General features: G+C 42.0%; 1 protein-coding gene across 1 annotated transcript in view; it reads left to right on the top strand.

The window, feature by feature from the left end:
- LOC126092189 (hemicentin-2-like) overlaps positions 1–16,174 on the top strand; it is an 862,093-nt gene that overhangs the window by 592,535 nt on the left and 253,384 nt on the right. The window contains exon 3 of the mRNA XM_049907669.1: positions 11,666–11,956. Within this exon, the coding sequence (XP_049763626.1) occupies positions 11,666–11,956 (291 nt within the window). The remainder of the gene's footprint in view (positions 1–11,665; positions 11,957–16,174) is intronic.

Raw genomic sequence — 16,174 nt, 5'->3', positions numbered from 1 at the left:
ATAAGAACTTACACACAAGCCTCAGTTATTTTCTGGACGTACTAATATATATACAGTACCTCCACCAGAAGAGCCTGTTTCATATGACATGAACTCAGAAATTAGTGGAGAATTTGGTGACCACATTAGCCTCTCCAACAAGGAAGCTGAAATTTCTGTAAGTATCTGAAAAAGCATAGTAACATATTTTTTAAGCATATATAGTTAACCAACCAAAAACTTTTAAGTTAAATGTTTCAAGTATTCATGACTTGTTTAACAAAGTACCATTTTTAAAGTAATTCTCATTGGACTTTGAAGGTGGTATTCTAATTTGATCACAAACTGTACTGGTAGAAGAAAAAAATCTTTTGTAGACAAGTCACTGGTAATGGTATTTGCATTTTAAGATCTGAAGCTGTAGCAATCTGCTGTGAAAGAGTTTGCAACACACACTGTGACTTGCTGTCACCATAGAAGAGTGCATTTAGGTGTCTGTGTGGTTATGGACCTTGCCGTTGGTGGGGAGGCTTGTGTGCCTCAACAGATAGCCGTACCATAGGTGCAACCACAACGGAGGGCTATCTGTTGAGAGGCCAGACAAACGTGTGGTTCCTGACGAGGGGCAGCAACTTTCTCATTAGTTGCAGGGCCAACAGTCTGTAGGATTGACTGATCTGGCCTTGTAACACTAACCAAAACGGCCTTGCTGTGCTGGTATTGCGAACGGCTGAAAGCAAGGGGAAACTACAGCCGTAATTTTTCCTGAGGGCATGCAGCTTTACTGTATGGTTAATGATGATGGCGTCCTCTTGGGTAAAATATTCCGGAGGTAGAATAGTCTCCCATTCGGATCTCCGGGCGGGGCTACTCAAGAGGACGTCATTATCAGGAGAAAGAATACTAACGTTCTACGGATCGGAGCGTGAAATGTCAGATCCCTTAATCGGGCAGGTAGGTTAGAAAATTTAAAAAGGGAAATGGATAGGTTAAAGTTAGATATAGTGGGAATTAGTGAAGTTCAGTCGCAGGAGGAACAAAACTTTTGGTCAGGCGAATGAAGGGTTATAAATACAAAGTCAAATAGGGGCAATGCAGGCGGCTTCCTCTCTCATTTCTTAGCCCCAATCCATATTCACCTACTATGTTTCCTTCTCTCCCTTTTCCTACACTCGAATTCCAGTCACCCATGACTATTAAATTTTCGTCTCCCTTCACTATCTCCAATAATTTCTTTTATTTCATCATACATTTCTTCAATTTCTTCGTCATCTGCAGAGCTAGTTGGCATATAAACTTGTACCACTGTAGTAGGTGTGGGCTTCGTATCTATCTTGGCCACAATAATGCGTTCACTATGCTGTTTGTAGTAGCTTACCCGCATTCCTATTTTCCTATTCATTATTAATCTTACTCCTGCATTACCCCTATTTGACTTTGTGTTTATAACCCTGTAGTCACATGACCAGAAGTCTTGTTCCTCCTGCCACCGAACTTCACTAATTCCCACTATATCTAACTTTAACCTATCCATTTCCCTTTTTAAATTTTCTAACCTACCTGCCCGATTAAGGGATCTGACATTCCACACTCCGATCCGTAGAACGCCAGTTTTCTTTCTCCTGATAACGACATTCTCTTGAGTAGTCCCCGCCCGGAGATCCGAACGGGGGACTATTTTACCTCCGGAATATTTTACCCAAGAAGACGCCATCATCATTTAATCATACAGTAAAGCTGCATGCCCTCGGGAAAAATTACGGCCGTAGTTTCCCCTTGCTTTCAGCCGTTCGCAGTACCAGCACAGCAAGGCCGTTTTGGTTATTGTTACAAGGCCAGATCAGTCAATCATCCAGATTGTTGCCCCTGCAACTACTGAAAAGGCTGCTGCCCCTCTTCAGGAACCACATGTTTGTCTGGCCTCTCAACAGATACCCCTCCATTGTGGTTGTACCTACGGTACGGCTACCTGTATCGCTGAGGCACGCAAGCCTCCCCACCAACGGCAAGGTCCATGGTTCATGGGGGGGGGGGGGGAAGGAAACGTAGTAAGTGAAAATGGATTGGGGCTAAGAAATGAAATAGGAAGCCGCCTGGTAGAATATTGCACAGAGCACAACTTAATCATAGCTAACACTTGGTTCAAGAATCATAAAAGAAGGTTGTATACATGGAAGGAGCCTGGAGATACTGAAAGATTTCAGATAGATTATATAATGGTAAGACAGAGATTTAGGACCCAGGTTTTAAATTTTAAGACATTTCCAGGAGCAGATGTGCACTCTGACCACTATCCATTTGTTCTGAACTGTAGATTAAAACTGAAGAAACTGCAAAGATGTGGGAATTTAAGGAGATGGGACCTGGATAAATTGACAAAGCCAGAGGTTGTACAGAGTTTCAATGAGAGCGTAAGGGAACAAATAGCAGGAATGGGGGAAAGAAATACAGTAGAAGAAGAATGGGTAGCTTTGAGGGATGAAGTAGTGGAGTCAGCAGAGGATCAAGTAGGTAAAAAGACGAGGGCTAGTAGAAACCCTTAGGTAACAGAAGAAATACTGAATTTAACTGATGAAAGGAGAAAATATAAAAATGCAGTAAATGAAGCAGGCAAAAAGGAATACAAACGTCTCAAAAAAGAGATTGACAGGAAGTCCAAAATGGCTAAGCAAGGATGGCTAGAGGATAAATGTAAGGATGTAGAGGCTTACCTCACTAGGGGTAAGATAGGTACTGCCTACTGGAAAATTAAAGAGACCTTTGGAGGAAAGAGAAGTACTTGTATGATTATCAAGAGCTCAGATGGAAACCCAGTTCTAAGCAAAGAAGGGAAAGCAGAAAGGTGGAAGGAGTATATAGAGGGTCTATACAAGGGCGATGTACTTGAGGACAATATTATGGAAATGGAAGTTGATGTATATGAAGATGAAATGGGACATATGATACTTCGCGAAGAGTCTGTCAGAGCACTGAAGGACCTGAGTCGAAACAAAGCCCCGGGAGTAGACAACATTCCATTAGAACTACTGACGGCCTTGGGAGAGCCAGTCCTGACAAAACTCTACCATCTGGTGAGCAAGATGTATGAAACAGGCGAAATACCCTCAGACTTCAAGAAGAATGTAATAATTCCAATCCCAAAGAAAGCAGGTGTTGACAGATGTGAAAATTACCGAACAATCAGTTTAACAAGCCACAGCTGCAAAATACTAACACGAATTCTTTACAGACGAATGGAAAAACTAGTAGAAGCTGACCTTGGGGAAGATCGGTTTGGATTCCGTAGAAATATTGCAACACGTGGTGCAATACTGACCCTACGGATTATCTTAGAAACTAGATTAAGGAAAGGCAAACCTACGTTTATAGCATTTGTAGACATAGAGAAAGGTTTTGACAATGTTGGCTGGAATACTCTCTTCCAAATTCTAAAGGTGGCAGGGGTAAAATATAGGGAGCGAAAGGCTATTTACAATTTGTATAGAATCCAAGTGGCATTTATAAGAGTAGAGGGGCATGAAAGGGAAGCATTGGTTGGGAAGGAAGTGAGACAGGGTTGTAGCCTCTCCCCGATGTTATTCGATCTGTATATTGAGCAAGCAGTGAAGGAAACAAAAGAAAAATTTGGAGTATGTATTAAAAACCATGGAGAAGAAACTTTGAGGTTCGCTGATGACATTGTAATTCTGTCAGAGACAGCAAAGGACTTGGAAGAGCAGTTAAACGGAATGGATGGTATCTTGAAGGGAGGATAAGAGATGAACATCAACAAAAGCAAAATGAGGGTAATGGACTGTAGTCGAATTAAGTCGGGTGATGCTGAGGGAATTAGATTAGGAAATGAGACACTTAAAGTAGTAAAGGAGTTTTGCTATTTGGGGAGCAAAATAACTGATGATGGTCGAAGTAGAGAGGATATAAAATGTAGACTGGCAATGGCAAGGAAAGCGTTTCTGAAGAAGAGTAAATTTGTTAACATCGAGTATAGATTTAAGTGTCAGGAAGTCGTTTCTGAAAGTATTTGTATGGAGTGTAGCCATGTATGGAAGTGAAACATGGACGATAAATAGTTTAGACAAGAAGAGAATAGAAGCTTCTGAAATGTGGTGCTACAGAAGAATGCTGAATATTAGATGGGTAGATCACGTAAGTAAGAGGAGGTGTTGAATAGGATTGGGGAGAAGAGAAGTTTGTGGCACAACTTGACTAGAAGAAGGGAACGATTGGTAGGACATGTTCTGAGGCATCAAGGGTTCACCAATTTAGTATTGGAGAACAGCGTGGAGGGTAAAAGTCGTATAGGGAGACCAAGAGATGAATACACTAAGCAGAATCAGCACAATGTAGGTTGCAGTAGGTACTGGGAGATGAAGAAGCTTGCACAGGGTAGAGTAGCATGGAGAGCTACATCAAACCAGTCTCTGGACTGAAACCCAGAACAACAACAACAACAACTGTAATATCTACCTTCCCTACAGTTTTTACCCTGCACAGCCTACCACTACTATCATGGAGGTTATACATTGTGTCTGAACACACCGTGTTCCTTGTTTTTGTCAGTTTTTTTCACATATTTCATTCCTATAGGATTCTGCGGAGAACCAACCTATTTCCTATCCTACCATTCTTCCACATTTCCAATATCCTTCTAAGGCACCAAATCCGCCGGTATTTCCGTAGTCAATGGCTAGTTTCCATAAAGTACTGTGCTCTAGTCACATATTGTTCTAAATTTCTTAATGAGTGCTGATGTTGGATTGTGGTAGACAGCTTCTGACCAGGAATGCCCTGTGTGTTAGTCTGTTTTTTTTTTAACCACTCTTTGCTTCGACTTTCATACCTCATTATGCTTCCTAGGTAGCAGAATTCCTTCACTGTTTTTAATTCTCGGTCCCGAATATTGACATTAGTTGTCCACTAATCTAGTTGGTGATACTCTTCATTACTTCCATCATTCTTCGCCTTACTCTCAGTCCGTACTGAGTGATCTTGGGAGTACCAATTTCATCCAGTACGCCACTTAATTCTTTCTTGGTTTACGTGAGAAAGTCATTGTTATCCACGTACTTTATGATTTTCATCCAGACACCTGAATTTTAATCCCACTACTCATCTTAACTTTTTCACCTGTTATTGCGTTTTCAATGTACATATAGAACAAACACTGACATAGTCAAAGGAGTGCGGGGACGTGGAATCTGGACCCCACCCCCTATCACCCAAATGAAACTACACTCAGCGTAGTTGGTGTGTAGCGAAATTAAAGGATATTTTCTATTATACTTAGAGGAAGGTATAAGTGATATCAATCGTCTACAACGGCAACTATAAATATAAATTGTCGAAATGTCAAGAAACTTTCCTGGCAGATTAGAACTATGTGCCGGACCGAGACTCGAACTCAGGACCTTTGCCTTTCGCGGACATAGCCAAAGGAGACGAGGAGACGAGGTACTGGCGGAAGTGAAGGTGTGAGGACGGGGCGTCAGTTGTGCTTGGATAGCTCAGATGGTAGAGCATTTGCCCACGAATGGCAAACGTCCTGAGTTCGAGTCTCGATTCGGCACACAGTTTTAATCTGCCAGGAATGTTTCATAACAGCGAGACTCCACTGCAGAGTGAAAATCTAATTCTGTCGACATGTCGATATCACTATCGGCTACCGCCTGTTCGTGCTTTAGCGAACTAGTGTGCATTCTTGCCCTTACCTCAGCTAAATTGTTGTTTTGTTATCAGTTCCGTTGTTACTTGCAGCTGAATTTAATATAAGTGCTTCCATATACTGTTTTTGTGCTGTATGGTGTTGTGATAGTTTCTAAGTATGCATTAGTTTGTAGTAACTAAGAAGAGAAAAACCGATTTTGATTCGTCCACTACCTTTACGGTACATTGGCAATATGTCGGAACTACGGTACTCTAATGGCTGTCTGCAGGAGTTCAATATCAGTACTGCAGTTATGTGGAGACTGGTAAAACTTTTGATTGCAATATTTCAGTATTTCACAAGGCAGCGGAGCATTATACATCATCTCAAATAATATTAAAATAAAATCGGTGCATAACACCACATTTGGATTTCCCTGTGTCGCCTAAAATTGTTCAAATAGCTCTGAGCACTATGGGACTTAACTTCTAAGGTCATCAGTCCCCTAGAACGTAGAACTACTTAAACCTATTTAACCTAAAGACATCACACACATCCACGCCCGAGGCAGGATTCGAACCTGCGACTGTAGTGATCGCACGGATCCAGACTGTAGCGCCTTTAACCGCTTGGCCACTCCGTCCGGCTGTGTCGCCTAAAAGTCACGTTGATCAACAAAAATATCGCCCAAAGTGTGATGGTTGCATTTCTGTATACTATAAAAAAGTTCTCAAATTCATATAATGAATAGTCCAAATGGCAAAATATTACCCAGTCTGGTCACCAGAGCGGTACACAACTCTCAACTGTCAAAAGAAGTTCCGATACGAAACGATGGGCAGGTGTTTGTGGACAGTGGAAGGGTAAGCGTTGACAGAACATTATTTCGTCCGTTTCTAAAAGATTTTTTTAGTGGACTGATAGAATTCGTCCCAACAGACTGCGCCCTGCATCACCCCCTGCCCCTATTTGTCCACAGTTCATTTGCGCTGTCATACTACGATAACACAAGTTTTTCATATGTTCTGTCATTATCTTCAAACTCTATTGTTTTAAAATAGGAGAAACAGTAATACAAAAATATTTTTTGTTACTTTTGTAACGGTACTTATCTTCATTTGAGCCATAGTTATTTATTTCTCTGGCAGACAGTATTTAATTTTGATATTGTTTTGTATATGATTTCCCCAGTATGTGTAGTTCAGCGATATTTCAACAGGAGGGTGGTAGAGCATTTGCCCGCGAATGGCAAACGTCCTGAGTTCGAGTCTCGATTCGGCACACAGTTTTAATCTGCCAGGAATGTTTCATAACAGCGCAGACTCCACTGCAGAGTGAAAATCTAATTCTGTCGACATGTCGATATCACTATCGGCTACCGCCTGTTCGTGCTTTAGCGAACTAGTGTGCATTCTTGCCCTTACCTCAGCTAAATTGTTGTTTTGTTATCAGTTCCGTTGTTACTTGTCAGCATTTTGTGCTATGTTTCACGACATAAAGATGGCCCTCTGTGGTATGACGATATTTCATGTTTTCTAGTTTTACTAAGATATTCTGTTGCAAATAGAGCTTAAGGAACTATACCAGCAACCCAACATAGCAGAAACTGTCAAAGCCAAAGGAATGCAGTGGGCCGAACATGTGGCAGGATGGAAGATCACAGACGTCCTCGGAAGCTCCTGCATTTCACACCTAGAGGAAAGAGCCCCACTGGAAAACCCAAGAAGCGCTGGAGCGATGGCCAGCATGAAGATTTAAACCAAGCATCAATAGATGTGGACGGATGGCAGATTGCAGTAATTGATAGGATACAATGAAGGAGGACACTTGTAGCAGCGTGCGGTCCACGGGCCTGATCACGTAGAAGAAGAAGAAGAAGAATATTCTGTTGTGAAGTGTCTCATTCGTAATATCCTTGAACCAATGGTTACAACCGTCATACCTGTAACGTAATTGTTATTAAACGTCATATAAACGATTACTTACGTTGTACATCGTGAAAGAGTTTATTAGCTCAAAGAAATGCAAACTCATTTTTGAGGCTGTATACATTAGGAGTCTAGCTGAAATAAGTGTTTGAATCAATGGTAAAGTCCCAGCACTGTAGATCGTAGTATTTATGTATTTCATTTCGATTTCTGAATACATTTGAGTGCTACGGCTTGATGTTGACCGTTGAAATAACAATTTGAAAAGAGGTCCTGCGTCACTTAAGAAAATTGTAGAATTTTAATGAAATATACTTTTATAAAACTCCAGACTGAAGTGAGTAACTTTGGATGTTTTGAAACACTGAAGGAACTCTATTTTGGTTTCGGATAAACCGCAGATTTAGATATTAGATTGTAGTAGCAGAAATCCAGCTATTGTCAAGATTTTACTTAATAATTTATTTAATCAAAAATGGCTCTGAGCACTATGGGACTGGACAACTATGGTCATCAGTTCCCTAGAACTTAGAACTACTTAAACCTAACTAACCTAAGGACAGCACACAACACCCAGCCATCACGAGGCAGAGAAAATCCCTGACCCCGCCGGGAATAGAACCCGGGAACCCGGGCGTGGGAAGCGAGAACGCTACCGCACGATCACGAATGCGGGCAATTTATTTAATCCAACGTGAAGAATCTTTTGCTTTGCGATATCGAATTTTGCAATATAACAATTATCTATATTTTGTCAGCAAAGAGAAAATACGTCATATTAGAATTTTAATTCGTTTGGAAATAAGCTTAAGTTGTCATATTGCCATTTACAGAAATATCTAAAAGGGCATGTGGATTTTACTCGTGCTGTTGAAAATGCGTGTTAATTTTTTCAAGAACAGCCTTTCTTCCTTAATTTTATAGTGCCAATACGAGTACTACTTGTGCGAAGGTCTCCCGAAATCAAATTTTGTACATAAAGAAAATAAATACACAACTGGCCATTAAAGTTGCTACACCAAGAAGAAATGCAGATATAAACAAGCATTCAATTGACAAATATATTATAAAGGAACTGCCATGGGATTACATTTTCACGCAATTTGGGTGCATAGATCCTGAGAAATCAGTACCTAGAACAACCATCTCTGGCCGTCATTACGACCTTCATACGCCTGGGCATTGAGTCAAACAGAGCTTGGATGGCGTGTACAGGTACAGCTGCCCATGCAGCTTCAACACAATACCACAGTTCATCAAGAGTAGTGACTGGCGCATTGTGACGAGCCAGTTGCTTGGCCGCCACTGACCAGACGTTTTCAATTGGTGAGAGATCTGGAGAATGTGCTGGTCAGGGCAGCATTCCTACATTTTCTGTATCCAGAAAGGCCCGTACAGGACCTGCTACATGCGGCCGTGCATTATCCTCCTGAAGTGTAGGGCTTCGCAGAGATCGAATGAAGGGTAGAGGCACGGGTGGTAACACATCTGAAATATAACGCCCACTGTTCAGTGTGGCGTCATTGCGAACAAGAGGTGACCGAGACGTGTAACCAATGGCACCCCATACCATCACGCCGGATGATACGCCAGAATGGCGATGACGAATACACGCTTCCAAAGTGCATTCACCGCGATGTCGCCAAACACGGATGCGACCATTATGTTGCTGTAAACAGCACCTGGATTCATCAAAGAAAATGACGTGTTGCCATTCGTGCACCCGGGTCCGTCGTTAAGGACACCATCGCGGGCGCTCCTGTCTGTGATGCAGCGTCAACGGTAACCGCAGCCATGGTCTCGGTGCTGATAGTTCATGCTGCTGCAAACGTCGTCGAACTGTTCGTGCAGATGGTTGCTGCCCAGAAAATGTCCCCATCTGTTGACTCAGGGATCGAGACGTGGCTGCGCGATCCGTTACAGCCATGTGGATAAGATGCTTGTCATCTCGACTGCTAGTGATACGAGGTCGTTGGGATCCAGCATGGCATTCCGTGTTGCCCTCCTGAACCCACCGATTCCATATTCTGCTAACAGTCATTGGATCTCGTCCGACGCGAGCAGCACTGTCGCGATATTATAAACCGCAATCGCGATAGGCTACAATCCGAACTTTATCAAAGTAGGAAGCGTGATGGTACGCATTTCTCCATCGTATACGAGGCATCACAACAACGTTTCACCAGGCAACGCCGATCAACTGCTGTTTGTGTATGAGAAATCGATTGGAAACTTTCTTCATGTCAGCTCGTTGTAGGTGTCGCCACCGGCGCTAACCTTGTGTGAATGCTCTGAAAAGCTAATCATTTGCATATCCCAATATCGTCTTCCTGTCGGTTAAATTTCGCGTCTGTAGCACGTCATCTTCGTGGTGTAGCAATTTTAATAGCCAGTAGTGTAAACGTATTTTCAGAATAAATGAAAAACATGACCCCCTTTTAATGTCCTCCCTAGGATTGGCCCCTCCTGATACAAAATCCTGGCTACGTCCTTGGAAAAGCGGAGGAGAAAGGTTGAATCCCTGTCGTACAACTTTATTAATCCGAGCACTTTGCTGTTGGTCTTCAATTCGAAATGTTCTTTCTTGGTTGTCATATACGCTGTATATTATCAGTCTTTCCTGTACCCACCAAATCGTGCCTCATCAACTTGCTTCGAAATGGCGTGCAAAGCTACTGTCGCTCCCAGAACTGTCTAATATACTTGTATGTTTGTCCAGGTGGACCTTAACCTCTGAAAACAGAAGGTCGCGCATTCATGGTTTTTTGTGACGGTTCTGTGTATGTGGTGCCGTTTTGTATGTCGCGTTTGAGGGAAACATATATACTTACGCATACTTGACGTGTAGCACAAATGCTTTAGCGCTCATCAAGAGAAGAGCAATCCCACTTTTGAACTAGTTATACTGTTGCGAACGAGATTGGAAATGCAACATTTTGGAGTCCTCCTTGGCCGTAGCAAGGATACCTATACACCTCAACAGGTGGATGTTGATTGCCCCGCATGTCTTTTAGCGGGGAGGCTGCTGGGAAAGAATGGATGGTTCGGTAAAACGACGCCTTTATAAAGGACTCGGGCGGAGCAGACTGAACGCAAAGACACTATAAACTGTTCTGTAAGCATCGAAGCCACACTCATCTCGAGACCTATCTTCCAGACTGATGACCACAATCTTACATCAGCCCTAATTCTTGTAGTAATCGAGCGATCAGTTTCAAATGGCTTAGTCAAAAAATTAAAGCTTCAGCAGAAACAAACAGAGTACTTATGACATCGTAGAATCAAAGTCTACTTACTGCTGTTCAGGAGCAAGGTGTTCGAAATTCTGATAATGGTAACCTATAAGAAAGGACAGATAATATTGAGTATGTACATGATCAAAGTGTGACCAATAAGAATGGAAGATTAAGAACGAAGTTCTCGGATTAATGAAAGGTAAGACAAGGAGGTAGTCTTCTATTCCAACCATTCAATCTGTACATCGAAGAAGCAATGACTCAAATAAAAGCAAGATTCAAGACAGCATGAAAATTAGAGGTGAAATGATGTCAGTGATAAGACTCGATTATGACAGTGCTATCTTGAGGCAAAGAAAACAGGAATAAAAGTACGTGTTGAATGGAATGAACATCCTAATGAGTACAGAAAAATAATACAGGATAGTCTGAAGGAAATATGGGGAGCGCTAAATGCCCACTGAAGGAGGAATTCTTTATAATGTATAGTGATATGCACAAAATCTTCCTCTAGTTAAGAGTGGAAATCGTATGAAAATCTGTACAGTATTTGCTGATATTAGCCTTCATATGCAGACACGAAACACTGTCGCGGGCCGGGGGGGGGGGTCTGAATTTACAACATGTTTAGGTCTTTTTGGTGTTTTAGTAACCATTGAGTTGTAAATTATAATAACTATTTGGTAAATTGAATATAAAAAGAAATACAAAAGCACGTTAATCTTATAAGACATATGACACTAAATGATGAGTGTCTTTCTTGCGGCTTTGGTCCATATTCTGTCCTCAACCGTCAGACGGTAAGAAGCTTCACAGCAGACAGCGTGGCCACTATAGCGTTGAAGTGTGCTGTCACCGACATGCGGGTGCTTTTGCAGACGACATGGCGGCCTCCTCCTCGGTGGACGCTGCGTTGGCGACGCCCTCCCACTCCGCCGCCGCTGCTTCCAGCCCTGCCTTGTGGAGCGTCTCGTCCGCCCCCGCATCCCGCTCACGCCTGGTGTCTACCCTGGCGGCGCTAACGACACCAGCGTCGACGCCACCTGCACCCAGGCTGGCGGCGCTGATGGCAGCACCCGAACCGAGGCCTCGGGCGAATCCCGGCTACTGGACGCACAACGAGTCCGCATGGATGCCCACCAAGTTCCTCGACTTCGACCACCTGGACGGTAGGACACTGATAATGACGTTTAGACTATCCTCTCATTGAATTTATTGTACCTGATTATGTAGTACCGATCTTCTTCTCACGATTGGACTTCTTTAAAGAGGATGGAATATTGTAGTAGAGTACAGAGTAGAGTTTTAATTTATCGTAGTTGACCTATTGGTGCCATCTGATGCACATTTTATCAGAATTTTAACGAAGTACTAGTCAATCTTACTCTAAATACCTGTCATACTGGAAACATGTGACACTTTGGCAAATTATTAATGATAGAGGTATTTTAAGCAATAGATTATGATACAGACGCAGATAAGTGATTCATAATGGACCGTTTCACATTGCTTAGAAGATTTTTAAGAATCTCTCACTCCATACACAAATGATCAACGATATGAAAACCTTTTAAGGAAACTCACAGTCATATACACAGTACCACTGCTACTTCGTAGTTAATGAATACGTAAACTTACGATACACAGCTTCACATTCATTTAGCTATTCACATTTGATTTATTTAGATGTAGAAATGGCAACTAATAGCAGATTTATAATATAGTAGCTGTTTAATGGAAGTTGTAAGTTAAGTAATAACTTATGCAAACATAGTTGCACCTTTTCAGTGTAGTCAGTCCATCGTGAAAGTTACGGGACTTACTGCATTTCTTATGTAGAAGCTACGTCGGAACAGTAGCTACTGTGGTAACTCGAACTAACAACTGTGAACATCAACTGTGCATGCGACCAGCCATTTGTGACCAGGCGTGCTACTGTATTTTGTCAAGGTTGTTGTGTCAAAGGTCGCAGTGGAGGAACATATTTAAATCAAGTCTCCAAGACCTTCTCTTGAAATTTTTGAAGACGAGAAAAGTATGGACAAAGTATGTCCCGCACACCATGAGTCCCGAACAAAAAACCACTCATGGACGCCTATTGCAACTTGACTGAAACGCAAAACACGGACAGATCTTTTATGGAAAAGTAATTACGGTTGAAGAGATTTAGAATTATCGATACGAACTTGTCACAAAACGGCAATGTGCAAATATTCACATCGAGTATCAACGCTTTGACGACGTAACTGCATTCAAGTCAACGTCACATGCAATTTGAACAACATGCTAAGTAGGGAATTTTCTTACATTTCTCATATGGATGTATGAACGTTCTGTACGTTGTACTAAATTGGGGCGAGGCTATGTGAAAGGTCTGAAGCATCAAAACCACAATCTTATAATTTCTATACCTTTTAAAACCCAGACCCGAAACTTCCAGTATTGGCTGGCGATTTTGCGTATCTTGCATCTGTAGCACTCAGTGCTGTAGCAGTTAAAAAACAGTAATAGGGAATTAGTCAGTATTATAAAATTAAGTGTATTATATGGTGCCGCTAAAACTCAGAACCGAGTCCCTGTACGATCAAGCGATTTATAAGGTGTGCTAGCGCTCTAATCAACATTCATGAATAAGATTTTTACCTTAAGGCCGTGCTTTTCTAGATAAAGGGCTGGGACGCTTCCGCCTCTGATATTTTTTAGAGAATTCCAGAACATTCGAGAGTATTCGCGAACACTCCAGAACTTTCTTGAGAATTTGAGAGCATTCCACAACATTTCAGAATGCTCCGGAATGTTCCCCAATGATCCGATATGTTCTGGAATGTTCGGAAATAGTCTGCAACATTCGGGAAGATTCCAGAACGCTGGGAAACATCCCAAATCATTATGAAACATTCCAGAACATTTTCGAATGTTGTGGAATGCTCTGAAACATGGTGGACCATCCCAAGCCTTTTTGCTATGTTCTGGAACACGCCACTGGTGGGGCTCACCATTGATAGGGGCATATAAAGCAAGGTTCGAACGTCATCTTCTTATTAGTGACGGAGGGAGGAACCGAAAAAGTATTGCAGTGAGTGAATAATATGAGTAGTCAAAGTGATGCAGTAACTGAGCATAAATCGAAAATAAAGGGTCAAAAGTGTGCCAAGAGTACTTAGAATATTTATTAATAAAAAGTTGACTTATATTTTAGACAATGCCCAAATGTAAAAAAGGGTGACCTCTTGCAAGTTCTGAAGCAAAACGGCGAAAACAGACATAACACAACATGGCGGTCGGTACGTACCGTTGTCCCTTCGAGCCCTGTTCGTAAACAGTTAGTTAGTTTATCATTTATATATCCGCCGATGGTGTGTACGTGTATAAAATTACATTGACATCCGGTCTCAGCTCCTGGATTCTTCTCTTTTTCCCAGGCAGTGTATTTCAATGAATAAATAGACACTGACTATTGCATTCCAGATAGAACAAATATATTATAACTGAAGGCATCTCTGGGAACCATGATCAAGATAACTGTAATGAAGAAAGACTCCGTCTAGGTCACTTGTTACGTTTTGTTTGGTTCAAATGGCTCTGAGCACTATGGGACTCAACTGCTGTGGTCATAAGTCCCCTAGAACTTAGAACTACTTAAACCTAACTAACCTAAGGACAGCACACAACACCCAGCCATCACGAGGCAGAGAAAATCCCTGACCCCGCCGGGAATCGAACCCGGGAACCCGGGCGTGGGAAGCGAGAACGCTACAGCACGACCACGAGATGCGGGCTTTTGTTTGGTTTCGACCTGTAACACAGTTCATTTTCTGACATACACTACTGTAAAACGAGTGCAATAGTATTTTATTAACAATTTTTTACGATCATACCAATTTTTCTTCTTCTGTCATAACGTTGATCAGAAATTGACCTGTATTACGCGACGAAAGTGGTAAGCCCAATAGGATATAGCAAGTCTCCTTTACTAATTCCTTCTTTGATCCATACATATTATAAAGATGCTTGTATGGATATGCGTGCGCGAGCACGCGCGCGCGTATGTGTGTATATGTGTGTGTGTGTGTGTGTGTGTGTGTGTGTGAGCGTGTGAGCGTGTGTGTGTATGTGTGTGTGTGTGTGTGTGTGTGTGTGTGTGTGTTTCGTATCTCGTCCTAAACCAGTGGACTGATTTCAACCATACTTGGTACACGTAGACGTTACTGTCAGGCAATTATTGCTGTTGGGGTAAGATACACCTATTTATCAAGGTGTTGGAGGTAGGGGTGGAAAAATAGAGTAGCCTGTGCCGCATGATTTCCCAGACTTTATTCATCCAATATTTCAGAATGGGAGAACTTCGCTACTTGTAACAAACGCTGCACATCAGTCCCAACCTATACAAAAATTTTTCTCGCTGACAACCCCTACAAAATAATCATTCGAAACATTTTCATCGGTTACTACTTTTCCTCAGTTCATGCTACAAGTACAACATCAGACATGTTATAATTTTTAAATTCTTTACTACTAATTCCATTTGTGAAGCAATTGACGGACAGTATGCACATATATATTACTGAACGCAAGTGTGACAGTACATCATTGTGCGATACATAGTTAAAGGCACATAACGTTATAAACAATCAGATGCGTAAAAAACTGTCGCATCGTGGTTGACGTTTAAATACATTACTTCTTTACTATTGACTCTATTCACAATAAATTTCCCAGTCAGTTTCTTCATATGCCTCTGGGTGTGCCGACAAAATGATGTCACTATAAGACATATATTTCCGGAGATATAACGCCACAAACATAAAACACACGACCAGAAGTTGCGAGGTAGGTGCGTGGAAGCACAGCTCTAAATAAATTCCTGAGAAACACCTGGTTTCTCAGCTAGGAATCATGTAAATTACTCTCGGACTTCCTCCAGCATCAGATGGTTAAAATGGTACGCTCAAGGACATCTTGGCCATCGTCAAGTGAAATGAATGCTGTTGGACCGCTGATGCGCCCTTATATACCCTAGCTGTTAGCTGGAAATCACTGATATCCACGGCATCGACATGATGTGCCAGCTGCAACTCCGCGATCGCTGGATCCTACGACGCTCTGAGCTTCAAGCTGCAATCTCTATTAAGCGTGTAACCTGTGATTTTCGATTATACATTCCTAGATGCCGACAGTGCGAGCTGCGACAGACTTTTCTGCAAACTTCATTCAGTGACTGTTATTTAGTGGACGTTCAGCTAAAGCGGATTTCTCGGTGTAGCATATGCGATAAAATCTCTCATGCTCCTTCCTGTGTTGTTTTATAGAACGCACTATTTGTACGACGTAAGATTAACCACAGTCGCTTTGTATCTTGTGGACTCCAATTGTTTTGAGACGTGCTA

This window comes from Schistocerca cancellata, chromosome 7, assembly GCF_023864275.1.
Source record: "Schistocerca cancellata isolate TAMUIC-IGC-003103 chromosome 7, iqSchCanc2.1, whole genome shotgun sequence".
Taxonomy (NCBI): domain Eukaryota; kingdom Metazoa; phylum Arthropoda; class Insecta; order Orthoptera; family Acrididae; genus Schistocerca; species Schistocerca cancellata.
The sequence above is the reverse complement of the archived record's forward strand: the minus strand, read 5'-3'. Positions and strand labels throughout refer to the sequence as shown.